The sequence below is a fragment of the Martes martes genome, assembly GCF_963455335.1.
Source record: "Martes martes genome assembly, chromosome: 17".
Classification (NCBI taxonomy): Eukaryota; Metazoa; Chordata; class Mammalia; order Carnivora; family Mustelidae; genus Martes; species Martes martes.
Genome location: NC_137905.1, coordinates 4,579,105 through 4,599,760, shown reverse-complemented (window position 1 = coordinate 4,599,760; position 20,656 = coordinate 4,579,105). Strand labels below are relative to the sequence as shown.

Below are 20,656 nucleotides of genomic sequence, written 5' to 3'. Positions count from 1 at the left end.
ACCGACCTACCACGGTGTCGGTACACACACGGCCTTCAGGCACGGAGGGGCGTCAGGAGCATAAACGGAACTCGAGAGGTTTGCTCATCGGTCAGCATTTAAATTAAGACGCATCTTTTGCTTCAACAATTCAACTCCTAAGAGTTCATTCGTCCCGACAAAAATCACAGCTAGACACACTCTGGGAGAGGCGCGACAGCCACGACCGGCCGCAGAGCCACGGTCCCAGCCACGGAGGCCAGGAAAGCCCTGTTGACACCACGGACCCCCATCCTTTTACCTCTTCCTTCCAGCACCTTCTGCGGCCCTGACAGGTCTTCACTTACAGAGAAACTGGTCCCGAATCCTTATCTCTGTTGCGTGGAAGAACCCTGTAAGCTGGTAAAACCAGCTCCGTGTGTGTCCCAGGCCTGGGGTTTCCCAGGTCCGGTGGTCCCGGCTGCGGCGACACCCTCGACAGGTTTGTGTGCGGAGATCCTCCCGGTGAGACAAGGCCACTGGCAGGGCCGCACCCCCCAGGGGGCCGAGCGCCTGGGCTGGGACCCTGCCTTGCCCTGTGCAAGCGTGCCCTCCTGGTGAACGGGTCCCCGCTTGTCACCTGCCCTCTGATGACAAGAGACCCAAGGCACAGGGCGTCCACCAACAAAATCCAAGCCTGACAGCCAGAAGACGGGGCTCGAGGTACAAACACCAAGAGACCTGTTATTAGTGAGGTATTCAGTTGCTTTTTTATCAAAAGAAATTCCAGAACAGACGGAAGGAGCAGGACCGACCTAACTCTTTGGTTTTATGGTCAGGATATCCGAGGAGCCTCCCCTCCCCGATCTCCTACCCCACCAGTTGGGGAGACCCCACCATGTACCTGAGCAGCTTACGAAAAACTGGCCTTTCAGGAGGAAAATTGATCACGACTATGTCCAGGTCAGGCCGCCGCCCCTCTGCGTAGTCTGGACCCGCATTTTTCTTTTAGAAGCTCATTTGCAAGGCCTTCTGCTCAGTCGGGGCACTGCTAAGGGCAAAGTTTGGGGAGCCCCCCGGGAGAAAAGGCCACACCTGCCAGATGCGAACAGCTTGGTTTACTACGGCTTCTAAGCAGGCAGGTTCTAGACTGAAAGGCCCCATATCCGTCACATCTCCAGAAAGTTCAAGTTGACCGCGAAAGACCCAAGAACCAGGTGTAGGTCTCGGAGCCGAGCCCACAGCTCCGTCCGGGAAGGAGGGACTTCTCGTGGCGGGCTTCGATTCCCCGGCCCGGCCTCAGACCCTCACCCAGGGTCTCGGTCAGCTCGCTGGGATCACTCGAGTCCGTTTCAAGTGAGTCCCTGATGTCAGATGACCTGTCACCTCTTTGGGGGCCACTGGGCTGGACAGTGACACTGAGGCGGTGGTCAGGAACCCGGGCCAGTAGGGTCAAGTTACTCACCACTAATGCACGCCACAGGACCTCTCAGGGCTTCCGAATTCCCCCCATTCAAGTTAGCAGTGGAACTGCCTGGAACCCATGTAGACTGTGGCACACACTCCTTTAAAGCAGCCGAGAAGGTGGGGGGCGAGGGGACCTTATTACAAACACCTGTGGGGACACCTGCTCTCTCGCGGTTTATGCTTTTTGATAAATACACAAATTTCAGGTCACAGTAAGCTGCTCCCCAAAGGCACTGAGACTCACATCCCAAGGTCCCCGCCCTCTACCAGCTGGAAGGGAACATGGAGGCATGTTTTCAACTGCAGTGGCTTGAGCGGGGGGTCCGAGTGGCCCCCGGCAGGTGGATCCCTGCCCTGCACCGCCAGAATGTGTGTGCCCAGCAGACGCAAACTCGGGCGGAGGTCTCAAGCATCCGTGTCTCCGGATTTCAGGGACGAGAAACAGACTGTAAGGTTCAAGTTGCTAACGGACACCCAGGGTTCCTGCAAAGCACACCCACCAATCCACATGCGGCACCAAAGGAATTTTACTGTGTTCCGATTCAGCACGTCCCAGACCAGCTGGACGTGGCCAGCTCGGCCCTGTGTTGAGCACGTGCGATGGGGAGGGCCCCGCAGGCTGCCCTCTGTCCAGGGGCCAGCACCCAGGAAGGCCCGAGCCTGGGGAAACCTCCTCATTCAGCCTCTGGGATGTCCCGGAGCCCTTCGCTGTGGCGGCTCCGCCCGCTGATTTCCAGCAAGGCCTGGGCCTCAGGGTCCACGTCCAGGATGCTCTTGTTGCTCTTGGCCTTGGGAGGAAAGGAAGGGATGTGAGCGTCTCCCTGAGCCAGCATCGAGCCCAGACGTCCTGCTGGCTGTTAAGCTCACGACAGCACCATCAATATCCTGAAAACACCAAGGGGCTCCAGCGCGCTGACCCCGGGATGCCATCGCTGGGAGCTCATGGGGCACAGAGGGCCGGAGGACAGCTCACTGCAGAACCACGGGACAAGGAGGAAGCCCGGACCTCCCTCCCCTTGTAGACGCGCCACACGCCCCTCAGCTTCCAGCCTCGGGCAGGGCCCCGCCTCCAGGAGGCTTCACTCTACGAAACCCCAGGGACCGCGACGGGACTCCCAGCCCTGCTGCGCCCACGAGCATCTCTCCGTCCAGCAGCAGCTGCCGGGACCGAGTTTAGGATAAACGACCTCCAGACGGAGCAGTGAAAGGGGCAGCTTGGAGAGAGCTGAACGGTGGCCCCCGCTCACCTGCTGCGACCCCGAGGAGTCCCCCACGGCCCACACCTCCATCTTCTCAAAGCCGAAGTTTTCCTGGGCCGACAGCTGAGGGCTGTTGTAGGTGGTGCACTTGGGCTTGGCCTTGCTGTGTCCTTTCCCGAAATCGACATCGACCCACAGCCCAAAGTAGTTGTGCTGTCCTCCCATGCCCTGGGGGGGGGGGGAGCACCGCTGCCTCAGTGGAAGGCGCCCGACTTCCGAGGCCGCTTCTCCCTCGGGCTGACCACTGGCACTTCCCGGGGACCTGCCGGGTGCTGCTCCAGAGGCCACCCAACCGTCCTTTCTGGGAGGTGTCTGGGGTCCTCAGGGGGCCCCCACGGGAGCCTCACGGTGAGCCCAGGAAAGAGCAGAGCACTGGGGCCCTTTCCACCCGGACAGGCTGGACCAGCCTTCTCCGGCCTCCACTCTGCAAGCACAGGGCTGGGCTTTCCCAAAAGGTGCTTTGGGTCACGCGGCACAGGAAAGGAATCGGCTGTGGTGCTGGCAGGAGAGCCATTTCTCAGCCAAACCAAGCAGGCACAAGGGAACTGCTTTGGGGTCCAGAGAGTGTGGGGACACCCATCCCAGCTCCGCCCTTGGCCCACACCCTCATCCTCTTCCTCCCAGGGCTGAGTGTCCGGGCTGCAGAACAAACAGACGGGAGGACGCTCACCCCGATGGGAGCCCCAGTTTTATGAGTCACCCCGGGAGCGCAGATCTGGGCGTGCCCCTCTCCAGCTCACCTCCAGCCACTAAGGCCACGGCCCAACCAGGTGACCCCGGGGAAAACTGGCCGAACCCACCCTTTGCACACAAGTCATGGACATGCCCAGCAGGGCCCGACCTCGCAGGCGAGAACTGTCCTAGCTGTCACTCGCCGAGGCACTGAGGCCCAGGCAGAATGGAGTGACCATGGGCCACACCCGCAAGTACAGGCACGCGGCTCCCCTGGCTCTCGGGGAAAGCGTCAGCCTGCGCATGTCGGGACTGGCCCCCCGAAGGAAGGACATCATGGGGGTGGGACAGCCCCGGCTCCCTGAGTCCTCACCAGTCCATTCGGGATGGTCTGCTGCCCGTGATTCAGGTACATGTAGTGGTCGTTGTAACCCGTGGACGTGTACACAGCCATGCGGGGCAAGATGGAGAACAGGAAGCAGGTGTCGTCCCCTGGAAGGGACCAGAGTGGGGACAAGCTCGCATCAACGATCCCACACGGCACCGTTTCGCACAATTCTGGGGAACCGGGGCCCCGGGGAGAGCCGGCCCCTTGCTGCGGAGCCCAAAGCCGCGGGTCTTCCAACTGCAGAAACGGTGACCAGCAAGGAAGGGACGGCCGGGCTGCTACATCACCTCGGGGTCAGGACAGCTCCCAGGACAGACAGAGTGGGAAGGCACTGAAGGGGACCGCATCTGTGATGCGAGGCCGCCCTCTGCTGGACGTCCGCCCTCGTGTCCCAGGACAGCGCGGACTCAAGTCTGAACACCTGCCGACTGTGTTTTTCCACTGCTCGTCGGGGAGCCTGCTCCTGCCGCTGGAGAACACCACGACCAGCAGAGCCAACCCGGAGTTAATCCCAGAGGAGCCGGGAGACACGGACGAGAGCCTCCCCCCGCGCAGACACCAGCCCGTCGTTCCCCCAAAGCCTTAAACGGGGCTCAGGGAGGATGCCCCGTTCACCCCCCCAGACACCGTGACGAGGAAGGCGAGGTGCAGAAGTGTGTGGACGAGGCAGGGCTGAGACAGCAGCCCCCAGAAAGGCCCCTGGGCTGGTGTCTGGGAGCGTGGATTTGGGGAGGGTCCCCCACTCCCAGAAATGTTAAAGGGGGCGCCCCGTGCAAACAGTGTGCTTGGCACAGAACACCTGCTTTCCTCCCGGGACTCTGGGGTTTGGGGACTCTCGTGACTGGCCCCCCAGGAAAACGCCGGGTGCCGAGCCCCTAACGGGCCCTGCTGGTGAACGATACTGTTGGGGAGTCCTGTGGGACCCCCAGGAGAGGGCTCCGGAAGCTGGCGCCTATCCCTCTGCCGACCTCATTCCACATCCTCTTGCTCTCCATGTCCTCTCGCTCTAATTAATCACAGCCACAAGGGTGACCATACCCTGAGGCCCACGGGTCCTCCCAGGGAGTCCCTGACATGTGGGTGGTCTTGGGATCCCTGACACAGTGGGGAAGAGCCAGTAGCAACCAGTGGATTAAAAATCTGGAATAGTCCGCAACCTCAGAGAAAACGAAATCCTGGGAACAACAGGATCTCAGGGATTCAGCTCACGACTCCCAGGCCCAACCCCGCCGCAACGACGACCTCCCTCATGTTGTCAACTCTGCACTGGGACACGGCCTCCCGGCCTGCAGAGCCCTGCCTCGTGAGGGAAGGTGTACAGAGTGCACAGTACGACAGAGGACACACAGGGCACCCGTGACCCTCCCATTCTGGGAAGGCTTCCTGGAGGAGGGGACCTCGGGCTGAGTCCCAGCAAGAAGCTGGTCATGCAAACAGGTCAGGCGGAGAGAAAAGGCAGCATGTGCTCAGTCTGAGAATGAGACAGAGCCCAGCCTGCAGGAAGTCTGGGGAGACAGAGCACCGGGGCACACGTGCCGGTCATGAGGCTGGAGAGACAACACGTGGCCCCTACGGGCAGCATTCAAGGCTCCCAAGAGAAGACACCACGTCGGACGTGCTGGGACGTGGTAAATGGACTGGAGGGCAAGATGGAAACCAGGAGCCGATCAGGAGACGAGAAGAGCAACACTGGCAGGAACGGCCTAAGAGAAGGTGGGGGATGGGACACAGGAACCTCCCATTCAGACTCACGGTCCCTGTCCCCGAGGAGCGAGTGGCATCGGTCTCTCACATCTAGGGACCTGGACAGGGAGGGTATTAACCACCGGGCTCCTGGGTGTGAGGGCGGGACTGCATCGGGTCTCAGAGCCTCTGGGCAAGTCCCCCCCACCAGGGACACGGGCAGCGAGGGCCCCAAGTCAAGGAACACACAGGGATGTCAGACCTGGGAAGGCAGGTGCACCCTGAAGTGTGAGAACAGCCCATGACCCGGGAGATAAATGATCCCTGAAAAATGTTGATCGGGGCACATTTTTTTTAAAGAAGGGGAAGAATTTACTCCAGAGATGTTCACCCAGTGCACTGAAGGCCACGCAAGGGGAGCTCGAATTGCCAACAAAAATCCCAAGACTGGAAAACCAGGGCGGAGGAGAAAGGCAGACCCCGTGGAACAGATGCACCGGCAGGGAACGGGCTGTCCAGGGACAGGGGAGGGCCTGGGACGAGAACCGTCCACCGGGCAGGACGAGCAGAAGTGACCCCAGCCCTGCCTCCCCTGGAGCCTGGACCCACGTGGTTTAATAATGGTGTCGTCTCCTCGCCTGAGACCCAGGGTGGGGATATCTGTCCTGTGTCCCTTTCTCTGCGGCCACAATTCCTAGACCACGTAAAGCAGCATCTCCTGCTCCTGCCCTCCCCACCGTGTCCAGAGACGCACACAGAGGAGAAGAAAGGCTCCGGACACTCACACCCTCAGGCAGCTCCGGTGTCCCCAGGCAGCAGCCACAAGACCGAACGCTCGAGGAGCACCGTGCTGCCGTGGGCGCCGTGGGGGACCTCGTCTCACCTTGAAACTGAGGCTTGACCTCCCAGGAGCAGGAGGCGAAGCCGCCAAACACCTGGCCGTCGTGGTCCTCCAGCAGCAGCACGCAGGGGCCCCGGTGGGTGATGCGGCCGCACAGCTGGGCAAAGCTGTGTCCGTGCAGCTCGGACGAGAAGAGCAGCCGCCAACGTTGCCGCTGCTCACGGCGCAGGTGGGAGTTGATGTAGATGACCGCCAGGACGTCCAGGACGCTCTCGAACACTCTCTCCTGGTCAACGTGACGCTCGGGGACGAGGGCGGCCAGGTCGAGGGAGGAGCGCAGGAGGCAGAAGCCTCTGTGGACGACCACGCTCAGAAACGTGGCCACGAGGGGGGCCCTGAACACCCAAGCCTCGATCGTGGCTCGGTCACACTCACGGTCCAGCTGCTGAGGCCCCGGAAGCTTCTCGCCACCTAGGGGAGGGACGGACCCAAGCCATGTAGCTACCGAGTCCCCGGACATCCACTCCCCACACCCGGGCAGCCCAACGTGGGAGCCACGCGTGGCTTCTGAGCTCCTGACACGTGGCTGGTCCAAACAGAGGCGCACACTAAGTACAGAACACACACCCGGTTCCAAAGATCCCGTGTGAAAAAACAACTCAAGATCTGTCACTTTTTATACTGATCACCGATGTTCAAGCATCCTTCGGACGTCTTAGAATGAACTCCCCCTGTTCCTTTTTACTCTTTCCATGTGGCTACTAGAATATTTAACCTTTCACACATGGCTTGCCTTGGTGCCTGCACTGATCTCAGCCCACGTTTCCTTTCCATTGTGAGCCGCAAATGAGAGGCCCAGGAGAGAGCCAGGCCTCACCCCTGCACCCAGTCCTGAAGCCCCCAGCAGGTGTACCCGGGAGAGCCAGGCCAAAAACCATTCTTCAACAGGCTTCCACCCAACACAGCTGTCTTGAAAGGCCCTAGAACTGTGACCCTCTCCAGACAAGTCAGGGCGGGGGCTGGTAACTTACGAGGCACCCCCACTGCCAATTTATCTGGGAAGGATGGGTGTCATTAACTAGGAATTATGCTTGACCCCACGGTCTTTGTTTTATTGCTTACCCTCCGAGAATGGAGGGGATACGGTGGGGATACCAGAAGGCCGACCACTGATATTTTACATATAGTACGTTATTCTCCTGTCAAAGTTCCAAATTCACCACTTGATTTTGAAACAGGACCATTTTCAAACCGTCTTTTAAAGTCCAGCTTTATAATAAAATAATGCTTTTATAAAAATAAATCTACTTTGCAGAGATTCACCACAGCTATTTTTAAATCCCAAGGAAATTCCAATGTATACGGTTTCTCACTCAATGATAGTAGATACACATTATCCTCAAGTGCACATGGAACATTCTCCGGAACAGATCGTACAGGAGTGCATGAAGCATGCCTCAGTAAATTTTAAAGGACTAAAATCATACAAGGCATGTATGATTCTTCAACCACAATGGAAAGAAATTATAAATCAACAAAAGAAGCCGATTTGGGAAATTCACAAACACACAGAAGTCGAATAACACACATCTAAGTCACCAACAGACCAAAGGAGGAATCACAAGTTAGAAAATGCTGAGAGGGTTGAACACATACACACAACACACCAAAACTTACGGGACGCAGCTAAAGCAGTACTTAGAGGGAAATGTATAGCTGTAAATGCCTATATTGAAAAAGAGGGATCTCCAGTCAATAACCTAACCCTCAACTTCAGAAAACTAGAGAAAGGAGACCAGACTAAACGTGAGGCAACCAAAGAGAAAGACAAGACTAGGGTAGAGAAGAATATAATAAGAGACAGCAAAAACCAACTATATCAAAAATTGGAGGGGCGCCTGGGTGGCTCATGGGTTAAGCCTCTGCATTCTGCCCAGGTCATGGTCTCAGGGTCCTGAGATCGAATCCTGCATTGGGCCCTCTGCTCAGCGGGGAGCTTGCTTCCCCCTCTCTCCCTGCCTGCCTCTCTGCCTACCTGTGATCTCTGTCAAATAAATAAATAAAATCTTTAAAAAAAAAAAAAAAAGCTGGCTCTGTTAAAACATCCACCAAAAACTGATAGACCTTCAACTAGACTGATCAAGAAAATAAAAAACTGGTACACCCAGGTGGCTCAGTCGGTTGAGTGTCTGTCTTCAGCTTGGGTCATGATCCCAGGGTCCTGGGATCGGGCCCCACATCAGGCTCCCTGCTCAGCAAGGAGCCTGCTTCTCCCTCTGCCTGCTGCTCCCCCTGCTTATGCTTTCTTTCTCTCTGATAAATAAATAGTTAAAAAAGAAAAAAAGAAAAAAGCTTTAAAAAAAAAAGAAATAAAAAGCCTAAGCCTAAGCCTTCTGACTAATATCAGAAATCGAAGTGGGACATCACTACTGATCCTGCAGAATAACCATTATGAAGAATACTAGGAACCATTACATTAATTTCTGCATGTTTGGGACTTTCCCAAATGCCTCTTATTACTGATTTGTAATTCCTTTCCACTGTGGTTGAAAAATCACACTTTGTATGATTTCAGTCCTTTTATATTTATCGCAAGGCATGCTTCACGGCCAACCAGTACGATGATCTGGAACACACTTGGACGACTCACATTTATGCGTTTCAAAACTTCCCTGCAAGGCCACAGTGACCGCGACCGTATGGTACCGGTCTCCGCGCCAAGGTCTCGGTGGGCGGGTGTGCATGACACTTGCCTTGAATGTCCACCTCGGAGAAGAGCTGGGCGGCCAATGCCTGCACCCTGGCGGCGGCGCCCGGGCCTCTCTTCTGGGTCCAGCCTCTCAGCTCCTGTCTGTGGCTGAGCACGTGCACCACAGAGCCGACCAGATCCTCTGTAAACTGCAAGACCACAGTCTGACCATTCGTCACGTTTCCGCCGTGACCCACAGCCTACCTCCTAGCAACACACGGAAGGGCGCTTTACCTCTTCAACGCCGACTACAATGGGCCACAACGAGGGAAGAGATTATGTTATCGGGTAGGTGTCCGGAAGGCTCCGTCCGGAAGTCCTGACCTCACCAGTGATGTGGTCTAGAGTCCCCGAGGGAGACACCTCCATGTGCCTCCACCAGCTGTACCACCGTCCCAAGTCCCGACCTGAGGACACCCAAGGCTGCTTGGCATGGCTGCTAGCGGCCTCACGACCTACCTTCTGGACTTCTCTTGCTTTCACAGGCCCTTCTGTGGCAGAAATCATTTTCAGGATTACAAGACTCTTCTCCTCGGAGTTTCCCTTCAATAGGCGGGACATGAACACTGTGAACTGCTCCTGGGAGACGTCGTCGCTGGGCCCCTTGGCCTTCCCCGTCAGGTCGACCCTCCGCATGCCATCATGGAGTCTGGTGACCATCTCCGGGGGAAGAGCTTCCCCAACATGGTTCTGTTGGAACAAGTGGGAGAAAAGGCTGGACGGGGTCGAACTACGCGTGGTGGGATCACAGGAAAAGGACTAGGCGCCGAGAGCGACCACTGCCGCATCCAGATGCTTCCACCAGCACGCAACCTTCCTAAACCCCACGTGTATCCGCTCTCCCCCACCCGACAGAATCACATCACCCCAAAATGCATGTGCCTGATGTGTCCTGGCTTGTGGTTCACCTTGGCCAGCAGACTCTTCCAGAGTCTGTTCCCATCCTGTCCTCCAAACTTTCCAGTCCCCCCCCCTGACTGGTCACATCGTTCCTGCCCTGACCACTGCCTGCTCTTCACTCTGCTTACACCTTCACTCTAGACTACAGCGGCCACGTGCACGTCTGAATTTATTAACCCACGGAACGTACTTGTGTGCGTAACTGATCTGTTCTCCTCTAGATAGGGGAGCCAGGTCCTCTTACCCAGGGTCTGTGTTTAATATGTATTTTTACTTAAGTTTTATTTAAATTTTAAATCTAATTCTTTTTTTTTTTTAAACTTATTTTACCAAGAGAGTGCAAGCGAGAAGCAAGCATGGGGTGGGGCAAAGGGAGGATCTCAAGCAAACTCCGTGCTGATCGTGGAGCCCAACGCGGAGCTCGATCTCACCACCCCAAGATCATGACCTGAGCAAAAATCAAGAGTCAGACGCTCAACTGACTGAGCCACCCAGGCGCCCCAATTTTAAAACTAAATTTAAATAACATCTTGCCAGTAACATTCTGTAAACACCGTTTTCTTGTTCCACTCCAACATGCAATGCAATGTGCTCCAGGGATTACGGAAAGACGGAGAGAATGCAAATCCCAAACGGAACCCTGAGCTTCCTTTGAGCAGGGTCTGAACACCGGGTTCTACCCAATGGCTCCCTGTGTCGGCAGTCTGGGACAACACGGATATCCACAAGCTTGTAAGGCAGGTTCCAGAGCTCACATCTCAAGAGGACTGTCCTACTTCTGTCCATGGTTTCCAGGTTCTCTTGAAAAAGCAACTTCTGCTGCTTCCCCAGAAGAAACGATCCCCGGTCACCAGGGTCTTCTGATCACCTTTTCCCCGTGTGCTACGATACACACACGCGAACACTGCTACCCAATCCTGCACTCACGCCGTTAACTGGCCTGGAGTTCTGCCTGCTTCGGCTTCGTGGGTGACCCAGCAGACCAGGGTGCCTGGGTCTAGCAGAGGTCCATGTACACCCCCAAGCACATGCACACACACACCCCCCACAGAACTGTGACTCAGATAACCTCCCTGGGCGGTTTTCTCGTCTGGAACATGAGCATGTTGGGGGATCTCCAGGGCCCCCACCAGCTCCCACCCTGCACCTTCCGGAGGAGGACGATTCTAGACTGCGTTCCCCTGATGCAGCCCCTCCTAATCGCCCAGGAAGGTGGGCTGGCGGGCTCTCTTTGCCACTGTCTTGCTCAGTCTGGGCACTCAAACATGCTGTTAACAAAACCCCATGGAGGGACACCTGGGTGGCTCAGTCGGTCAAGCGTCTGCCTTCGGCTCAGGTCCTGGGATCAAGGCCCACATTGGGCTCCGTGCTCAGGAGAAAGTCCGCTTCTCTCTCTCCCTCTGACCCTCCTCCCTGTTTGTGCTCTCTGTCTCAAATAAATAAATAAAATCTTAAAAAAAAAAACAAAAAACCCCCACGGACAGGGTGAAAAGATGGGGAAACAGGCAGTTTTAACCCCTTGGCAGGTAAACCTTCAATGTGGAAAATTATTTTGTTATAAGTACCATAAAAATCCTAGGACAGGGCACCTGGGTGGCTCAGTGGGTTAAGCCTCTGCCTTCAGCTCAGGTCATGGTCTCAGTGTCCTGGGATCCAGCCCTGCATCGGGCTCTCTGCTTGGCAGGGAGCCTACTCCCCCCCGCCTTCTCTACCTGCCTCTCTGCCTACTTGTGATCTCTCTGTCAAATAAATAAATAAAATCTTTAAAGAAAAAAAATCCTAGGACATCAAACGTTCACAAACACATCTGAAAGCAAAGCACACTTGAAAGTGTGGTTACCAAACAAAAAAAAAAAAAAAGAAGAAAGAAAATGTGGTTACCAGACCCATGAGACCCAAGAAAGCAGCCAGTTACCCGGTCTTGGAAGGAAATGAGGGGACAAAACTTTTAAGAGCCAGAATGCAGGGCCGGCCCCTGTGGTTGATCTCAAGTTAGAAGTGTCCCCCAAGGGGCACCCGGGTGGCTCAGTTGGGTAACCATCTGCCTTTGCTTATGATCTCAGGGTCCTAGGATCGAGCCTGGTGTCAGGCTCCCTGCTCAGGAGGGAGTCTGCTTCTCCCTCTGCTCTTTCCCCTGCCATGTTCTCTTTCTTTCTAATAAACAAATAAAATCTTTAAAAAAAAAAAAAAGTGTCCCCCCAGACACCACACTACTGAGGCAGAGCAGAGCAACTACGACAGATCGTGCAGCCTGCAAGGCGGGGGATCTTCTACAGAGAACGCACTTGGCATTGTTGCCAAACACGCGTCAGACCACAGGGGAGAGCCACAGTGGGCCAGGACCATAGCAGGGGGTACCTGCTGAGACCCCGCCCTCACTGCCCCCGCAGCACTTGCCTTCAGCGCCTTCAGGGAGAAGGATCGGGGCGAGGTGTCTGAGCCGTGTGTCTCCGACGACAGAGCATCAAACAGTCTGTCGATCTCCACCTGTTCCTCAGGAAGAAACTGGGAGCAAAAATTCTGCCCTGCCTGGCTTCTGCTGTTCCCCATCCCTCCTCGTATCCGGCACAATTCTCTGCAGAAGACAGCAAGTTAGAGGTCAAGTTAGAGACATCATAGAAAATACATGTTAGTAGGTATACACGGTCAATTAATCAATATAGATTTAGGTGCAAAAAAGCGGCTGAAACTCATCAGAGCTAGGGACGCCTAGGGGGGCTCAGTCGGTTAAGTGTCTGCCTTTGCCTCAGTCATGATCCCGGGGTCCTGGGATCGAGTCCTGACTCGGTCTCTCTGCTCGGCAGGGAGCCTGTTTCTCCTTCTCCCTCTGCCCCTCCCCTGCTTGTGTACGCTGACAAATAAGTAAATACAAATTTTTAAAAGATAAAAATAAATAAAATAAAACTCATCAGAACTAAGTCATGGAGTGGATGTAAATCAGGCAGGAAAACCGGCCCCGACCCCCACGGTCTCCTCGAGCACACTCGCGCCTGCCAAGCAGTCTGGGTTTACTTGGAAACATGGTTCCTACATGCATGTACCTAAAAGGTAGAAGTGTCCGTTTGTTCGTCGAACTCCTCTTATTTTCAAAACCAACTGGTGGGGCACCTGGGTGTCTCCGTCAGTTTTGGATCAAGTCATGGGATCGAGTCCTGCATCGGGCTCTTTGCTCAGCAGGGCGTCTGCTTCTGCCTCTCCCTCAGCTCATGCTCTCTCTCTCAAATAAATAAAATCTTAAAAAAACAAAACCTAACTTGAAAAAGGTCTGTAAAGCTGGGTAATCACATGTACTTGAATAAAACCACCTTGAAAATACCACCCACAAAGGAAGCATAGGACTGGACAAGCTCTTCCCTGGGATCCTGCCTCTGGCCCCAGCAGCTGCAAGGGCTGGGGCGGGCTCTCGAAGCGTCCATGCTTCCACGTCCTCCTGGGTGCAATGGGCATCAGCACGCCCCCCGACAGAGGTCGTGGTGACCACTGGGCTAGTCCGTCCAAGCAAAGGGCTGAGAAGGTGCCCTTGACCTTCGAGGGATAGTCACAGAGACGGGCACCCGAAGGCCCGGGGGTCTTGTTCCTTGTCACAGACCCCATTACAGAAAGGGGTCGAGCGCCATCCGATCTGGGAGTCAAACAGAAAAGCACAGCCAGAGAGGAAAAAGTCTCTTAAAAGGCCAAGTGCTGCGGCGTGTCCCTCCCACCCTAGACTTCACTTGGAAGCCGGCGGCGATGAAACTGCTGGAGAGAAAAGCACCTTCCTTCTTCCCCAGCCCAGGAGGGAACAGCCTCCCACCAGGTCAAGGCAGGCCAGCCCAGGCCCCCCCAAGATCCGGTTGATCAGTACCCTGAGGGCAAACAGGGTGCAGCCCTCATTTTTTCTCCCTCCTCCTCCTGGAGAGATTCACTTAATGTGAAAATAACCACTTTAAAATGAACAATTCACTGGCACTCGGCGTACAGCGTGGGGCAACCACTACCTCCACCGGGTTCCAGATATTTTTGTCGCCCCCTCAAAGGACACCTCGTGCCCATGAGCCATCCCTCCCCAACCCCTCCCCTAGCCCCCAGGGCCGCCAATGTGCGGTGTCTGCGGGCGTCCCTGTTCCCGACATTCCACATATGTGGAATGACACGATCTGCGGTCTTGCGGGTCTGGCTTCTCTCCGGCAGCATCCAGGGTTCGGGGCTCAGCCGCATCGCGGCAAGTGGCCACACTCAGTCCCGTGGGGTTGAGCACTGGTAGATGCCAGGCCGCGCTGGGTGTGCCCGTTCATCTGCTGTTGGACAGCTGGGCCAGCTCTACCTACTGGCTATTGTCAGTAGTGCTGCTATGAAGTCCCGGCTTTCAGGCCATGGGGGCACCTACCTAGGAACCGAGTCGCTGGGTCATATGGTGACCCAATGTTTAATTCACAAGGAACCACCAAACGGTGTTCTATTTTCCATTCCCAGTGGCAAAGCGCGAGGGTCCCCATTTCTCCATATCCTCCCTGATGCTTCTATTACTTCTCTATTTTTTTGATTCCAGCCATCCTGGCAGGGGACCCATCTGTCCTGCAGAGGAAGATGCAGGCGGGGACTGGGACAGGGACCTTAGAGCACTTGCAAAGGCGGCTGGAGAGCAGGGCTCACACAGCCCAGCTCGGGGCTGTCACTCACGGGCCACCTGATCTAAATGCTTCCACTCCTCAAGTCTCCCAGCAGCGTGAGAGCCAAGAAGGAAAACCTCCAGCCCCGGGCTCAAGGGCCGGTCTGCGGGAGGCTCTCCTCTTCTCTAAAAGGAGGGGACTGCGCCAGCTGGTGCCTGGTCCCCTCCAGGGGCACGGCCCAACCAACTGCGAAGAAAACACCTGACTGTGTAGGACTCAAAGGGGAGATGAGCCACTGTCGCCGGATTTGTAAACGCCCACTGATTTGGGAGGAGAGTAGCAGAGAGCTCAGAGCAAAGGGAGAAGTTACGGGCATCACTGACGCAGCTGTGAACGGGATACATTCTAGTCCGTGCTGTCAGCACTGAGTGTCCCAAGGCCATGCCCCGGAGGAGTCACACGAAAGAGGATGCGCAGATGTCCACCCGCTGAAGGCCGGCAGGGGCACGTGTGCTCAGGCCGCCTCCCGAGCCGCTGTGCAAGGCAGCGCGGGTACCTGGGGAAGAGCATGGGGGGCTGGGCATGGGGCTGGGGCATGCGAGAGTTGTTCAGCCTGGACCAGTTGTAACTCAGGGACTGGGTTACGTTCATCACTTTCCCCGCAGGTGCAGGAGGAAGAGAGGGGAGCTACGCCATCACTGGGAAGAGCCCCTCGTGTTCGTGTTTATCAGCAGAGGGTAAGGGGTCAGCCATCCCCTCCCCGACCTGGGGAGCCTGCGGGGTGATCTGATCTTGGTCTGTACAGCGTGATCTTGCTTTTGCCTTGTTCTAACACAGCTCTGCGTGAATCATGACCACTTTAGGCAGAAGTAGTCACAGGGACACTTCCCCACCGTGACCACGGACATTCAAGAGTCTCTCAAAAGCTGTATTCGTTTATCAAGTCGCCAAAAATCCTGTCACACGACTCTCCCTGTGCCCCTCATCTTGCTATTCTGAAGTCCTGAAAATGATAAATGTATAAAAATGCACCCTGGTGATTCTATTCCATCCTCTGATAGGGGCTTCCTGCCAAAAATCATCAACTTTTTCACTTAAGGAAAACCTTAAGGTTTGGGACCTGAGAAGGCCCGGGACTTACCTAAACGGCTGGAAGGGATGAAGGTCTTGCCAGCACCTGGGATGGGAAGGTTTTGAGACATCAGCACAGCTTCACATCAGAGCTGGAGTCCAAAAGAGGCATGTGGTCCACTCGGAGCATCAGACTCTAGTCTCCTATCTGCCCCAGACGGCCCTCACTGTCCACCTCTGCCTACCACCACCCTACACAGCCTTTGGGTTCCAAGACTACCTGGTGTTCCTGACTTTCCTAGAATGGACAGTTGCCTTTAAGAGGGGCACACGCTCTTCCTCACTGACTCTGCTCACTCTCTTCACTCACCCCTCCAGGTTCATGCCTGACTTGCCTGCTCAAATCTGAAAGTCCCAAGAGACGGTGTCCTCCAACCACCTGCCTAACACCTGAGCCACCTGGGGCATGCAGGTGCCGTGGTGACCCGGGCCAGCCTGTCAGGTCCACCGGCCCTTTCTCCCACTGCCTGGTGCGCTCCCGTGTGCAAATTCCAGGAGGTCAGCCTGGCTCGGGGCCTGAGAGAGCCCAGGCGCTTCCCCACCGGGACGCACTCCCAAGCCCTACCGCACTCAGGGGCCCCTTGGCTTAGTGCCACTCACCCGACCACCACGACCCATCCGCTACCCAGGGATGGGCTCCTGGATGGCCTCATCCCCACATCCCACGGCCCTACCAGGCCCAAGCCATGGAGGGACTCCACACGTGCAATTCCATTTGCTAGCCCAGAAGCCACCAGGGAGAGCCACTGTCCAGGGCAGGAGGTCCAGCCAATGCCATCTCCAGCCTCTCTTTACCAGCGATGTCATCTGACTGCCTTGCCTCCCAATTCCCCCAATATGGAGAAAGCTTCCACCCAGCTCAAAACCCAGGAATCGCCCTAGTAGGGGGGATGCCAGCCTCTTTAAGGGGGACACCTAGAGCTAAAAAGCCACCAACATTTAAATGCCACTCCACGTCCTAGAGGAGGGAACAGTGCACCCGGGGGCTGTGCCACTACGGGGCCAGAGGTCATGCCTCCCCCAGCACGCAGACCCTTCTGCATCTACTCCCTCCATCAGTGACTCAGTTTCCCCGGGCCAGGCCCCGTCACAGAGAGTGGGCAGACACAGAGAGGCCTCGGGTGGGCACCAGCCTGCAGGAATGGCGTTCAGTGGGGAGAGACAGACAAGCACAGCCGGAGTCCGGGAAGAGAGAACCCAGGAGTCAAGTCACCGATGTCCCAAGGGACACACTGCGGCCGCGTCTTCAGGCTCCTGCAGGGGGCTCCCCTGGGCAGCGGGGACCACGTGCACAAAGGGGCTGGGGTACAAACCCTGATCACTGAGGCGAGGTCTGGTGCGGGGAGGGGAACCAGAGGCTACAGGGCAAGATCCCCTGGTCTGCCCCTGCCCAGCCCACCCCAGCCTCCCGCTCTGACCCGCTAAACAGGTTCCTCCTGTGTTGTCTGAAAACAGACCAGCACCACCAGCCCTCCCGCTGAGGGAGCCGGACAGGGAGGTGCAGGACAGGGAGGTGCAGACCCGCAGCAGGGGGTGGGTACAGGGCAGCACCAGGAAGAGACACAAGGAAATGCCTGGGAACGGGACATGCTCACAACCCAGGAGGGGGAAGGGCGAGCAGCTGCGAGAGAGCCACAGACCCGGAGTCGGGAAGGCAGGGAGGACAGCAGCCTCTGGGAACGAGCCCTGCCCCCTGTACCACTGGTCCAGGTGTCTGCGGGGCGGGATGAAGGAACAGCAAGGGCAGCAGGTGTCCCCCCCGCCCCCCGACCGCCCCTTTATGCATCCCAGCCTCGGTCACTGTGATCCTGCCCCAAGTCTCTCCCATCAACTCTAGGGAAGAAATGAAGGCCTTCGATGCACCCCTACGTCTCCCCAAATACAACTTCCTGAACTTTTTCAGTCCCTGACAACGGATTTCTCCTGGGACCATCCCAGGTGCACCTCCTTGGGTAAGACAGTCCGTTCTCCTGGCATGTTGTGCACCCAACAACCCCAGGCTGGCCGGAGCCTTCCTCGGGCTTACATCTGTCAAGTTCTTTCAGGAGGAAGGACCTCCGTGTTACTGAAGACTCCTTACATCACGGCTCTCCACCGGGGGTCGTTCTAGCCCCCAGGGCCCACCTGGCCACAAGGCTTGCTTGTGATGCTGGCGTCGGGTGGGTAGAAAGCAAGGGGCTAAGTATCCTGCCCTGCACACGACGGCCCCCACAACAAACCATCTGGTTAGTAGCGCTGAAGGAGACAAACTGGTTTTCCAAGACTCGGGCCAGTGCAGCAGAGCTCAAGCGTGGGCACTGAAGGGCCCGCCTCTCGCAGAGGGGCCCTGGGCGCTGCCGTTATGGTGGAGGCAAAGATGGGCAGCCCTGAGGTCAAGTTCTGACAGTGTCTGGTTTGAAGACCATGGCCACGTTACTAAGCCTTTTCCAACTTCAGTACAATGAGCAAATCACCAACCCCAGGATGAGGTGGAAGAGATTCAACCAGCTTAACACAGGGCATTTCATTCTGCTTTCTGGGGTCCAGAGATGGAGACAGACGGGCCCAAGCAAGGCAAGTTTGAATCCCTGCCCAGCAACAAGGGAAGCAGCCCAGCTTGGAAGCAAGGGACCCCCTCAGTACTGGGGTAGGGCCAGGAGCTTTCCTGCAGGACGGAGCTGCCATTCCGGCTGTGCTCCCCAAGTGGCTCCTGTCCTCGGGGTGCTCTCCCCTCTGGCCCTCCAAGATCCCACTGCTGTCTCCAAGCGGCCACTGTCCTGACAGCAGTCACCTGGCCCTCAGTGCCCCCTTTCTGCAGAGAGTCCAACCACCTCAACTGGACATCGGGGCTTCAAGCCCTGTTTACATCCCCGCCCAGCAGTCCTTCTGCAGAAGGTCAGCTTGGGTGCAGAGTCCCCGCTGGCCAGAAGATGCCGGACCGGTCCTGCTCCTGCCCGAGACTGGCTTCCCCTCCTCCAGGGAGCCCCGCTGACTCATCTGCCTGGGAGTGGTTTTTGTTTATCTCCCCTCTGCGCCAGGACAGCCACCAGCTCCTCTCTCCTGGGACAAAGCTAGTAAAGGGTGGTCAGCACAAACCGCTCCCAACGCCCCCCACAGTCCAGTATAAGCCCCCACGTCCCCTCCCACAGATGCTCCCGTCATCCCCGCGTCTATGCCGCCTCTCTCGCTGCCCCTCCCCAAAGCGGGCCACGACACTGGGGACCCTCTGATCTTGACCACGCGAAAGGCAGAAGATGCGGGGTGATTCTGGGCCCCGACTGACCACACGAGGAGACCCTCCCTCCGTCGCAGCTATCCCCCGAGGACCCCCCCCCACCTCTCCCACCCTGGGGCCCGGAGGAGAGGGCAGCCAGAGAGGTGCAGGGTCCTGGCCCACTCCAGGCACCGTTCTCTCCCGTGTCCAGTGCCACCTCCCCCGACCCCTCCCCGGGATCGGCCGCCAGCCCCGCGCCGCCGGGCCAGCGCCCCCCACCCAGGTCACCGCAGCCCACCCCGCCAGCACCCACCGGAACCTGCCAGTCAAGCCGCCCGCATGGATTTTTTCCCCCCCGGAGCAGCCCGCCCTCGTTGCCAGGCGACGGCGCTGACGGGCAGCTGTCTGCCCCAATAGCAGAAGTGGAAGCTGAGGGGGCGAGGCCTAGAAAGGAGCCAGCCAGTGGCCATGCACCTCGTGGGGCGGGGCCGACGGGGGCGGGGCCAGCGGGCCGGAAGGAGCGCCTGGGCGGGGCGCCTGCGGGAGGAGCTGGAAGCGGGCCTGGAAGGAGGGAGGAAGCGAGCTCAGGGCCGGGGCCAGCGAGGAGCACCTGGGGAGGGAGGGCGAGCCCCGGCTGGGGTCGAGGGGAGCAGCTGGGCCGTGGGAACAGCTGACTGGGAAGAGGCGGTTAACCCGCTGCGGGACGCCCCTGCGGATCCGGACCCGGACAGCTCTCCTGTGACCCCCCCACCCCGCCCTGTCACCCCTGGTTTTGGCCTGGAGCCCCTCCCACCTGGGGAAAGTGCCGCCCCCCGACCTGAGCTCGGGCTCCTGCCCTCCCCCCTGCCCTCTTCCAGGTAACCAGGTCCCCGGCCTGCTTTCTCCGACCTCCTTCCCAGCAGCATTTACACGTGCCCTCGGGGCGCGGGTGGCTCCGTGCGTCCCACCCTGGGTTTTAGCTCAGGTGGTGATCTCAGCGTCCTGAGCCCCGCGCCTGGGTCCGCGCTCGACAGCCCGTCTGCTTCTCTCTGCCCCGCTGCTTGTCCCCCAGCTCGCTTGCTCTCTAAAAAAAAAAAAAGAGGAAAGAAAGAATAAAAAAACGTGCCCACATCTGTTCCAACCTTGATAAACTGACTCTCTCTGCCCTCCACCGCTGTCATTCCTCAAACCCCTGAAACCTGGCCCCAGGGGGCCTGTCCCTAAATCCAACAGGCACTCTCAGCCCTTAGGTGCGGACCTAACCGTGGACATCCTCCTTATTAAAAGCCCTCCTTTCCGGGCATCCAGGTCGCTCGTTCCTGGCTTCTCTCTTCTCTCCCAGGCTCTGCGGGCTTCTGCTCTGCCAGAGTTCCTCCCACAGCCCTCCCCGGGCCACGCATCTCCGCCTCAGATAACAGCTTTCCTCGTGACTTGTGTTCCACCTGCCGCTAATGCTGACCTCCGAGCCTGCGCTCTGACCCTGTATGTTTGCTCATCAGGCATCGCCACAAGAATGCACCTGGAATTCAGCCCAGCTGAAACCAAACTCCAAAACTGCTCCTCTTTACTTCCTTCCTTAGTGCATGTCAGCCCCTCCCATGCCTCCCCTCTCTCTCCCTGGTTCCTCTTTACTTCCAAGATAGCTCCTGCCTCCACCTCTTTCCGTCCAGGTCCCCAAGAGAGCGGTCTCCAGGCCAGACCCCAGTAAGAGCCTCCCTCCTGGCCTCTTGGCCTCCGCCACCCCCCACCCTCAGCTAGCATCCCAGATCAGCTGGGCTCTTGATCACACCCCAGTGTCAGGCACAGAGAAGGCCAGCGGACGGTTTTTACTGTTCCTCAAGTTCACA

At 57.4% G+C, this 20,656-nt stretch overlaps 1 protein-coding gene across 7 annotated transcripts; it reads right to left on the bottom strand.

Annotated features, from left to right (window-relative positions):
* Positions 1-712: 712 nt before the first annotated feature.
* On the bottom strand, positions 713-20,259 carry MEAK7 (MTOR associated protein, eak-7 homolog). Of its 7 annotated transcripts, XM_080829222.1 has the most exons (11): positions 20,068-20,148; positions 19,719-19,893; positions 15,648-15,683; positions 12,959-13,150; positions 12,315-12,492; positions 9,477-9,707; positions 9,022-9,166; positions 6,311-6,739; positions 3,730-3,848; positions 2,673-2,852; positions 713-2,213 (listed from the first exon to the last, which is right to left on the bottom strand). In XM_080829222.1, exons 5-11 carry the CDS (start codon positions 12,465-12,467, stop codon positions 2,100-2,102), a joined length of 1,371 nt encoding a protein of 456 aa, XP_080685348.1. In that variant the 5' UTR covers positions 12,468-12,492; positions 12,959-13,150; positions 15,648-15,683; positions 19,719-19,893; positions 20,068-20,148; the 3' UTR covers positions 713-2,099. The 7 variants fall into 7 exon arrangements, with proteins under 7 accessions (XP_080685348.1, XP_080685345.1, XP_080685346.1 ...); XM_080829219.1 differs by lacking the exon at positions 12,959-13,150 and having other exon boundaries at positions 20,073-20,259; XM_080829220.1 differs by lacking the exon at positions 12,959-13,150.
* Between the last annotated feature and the right edge of the window lie 397 nt (positions 20,260-20,656).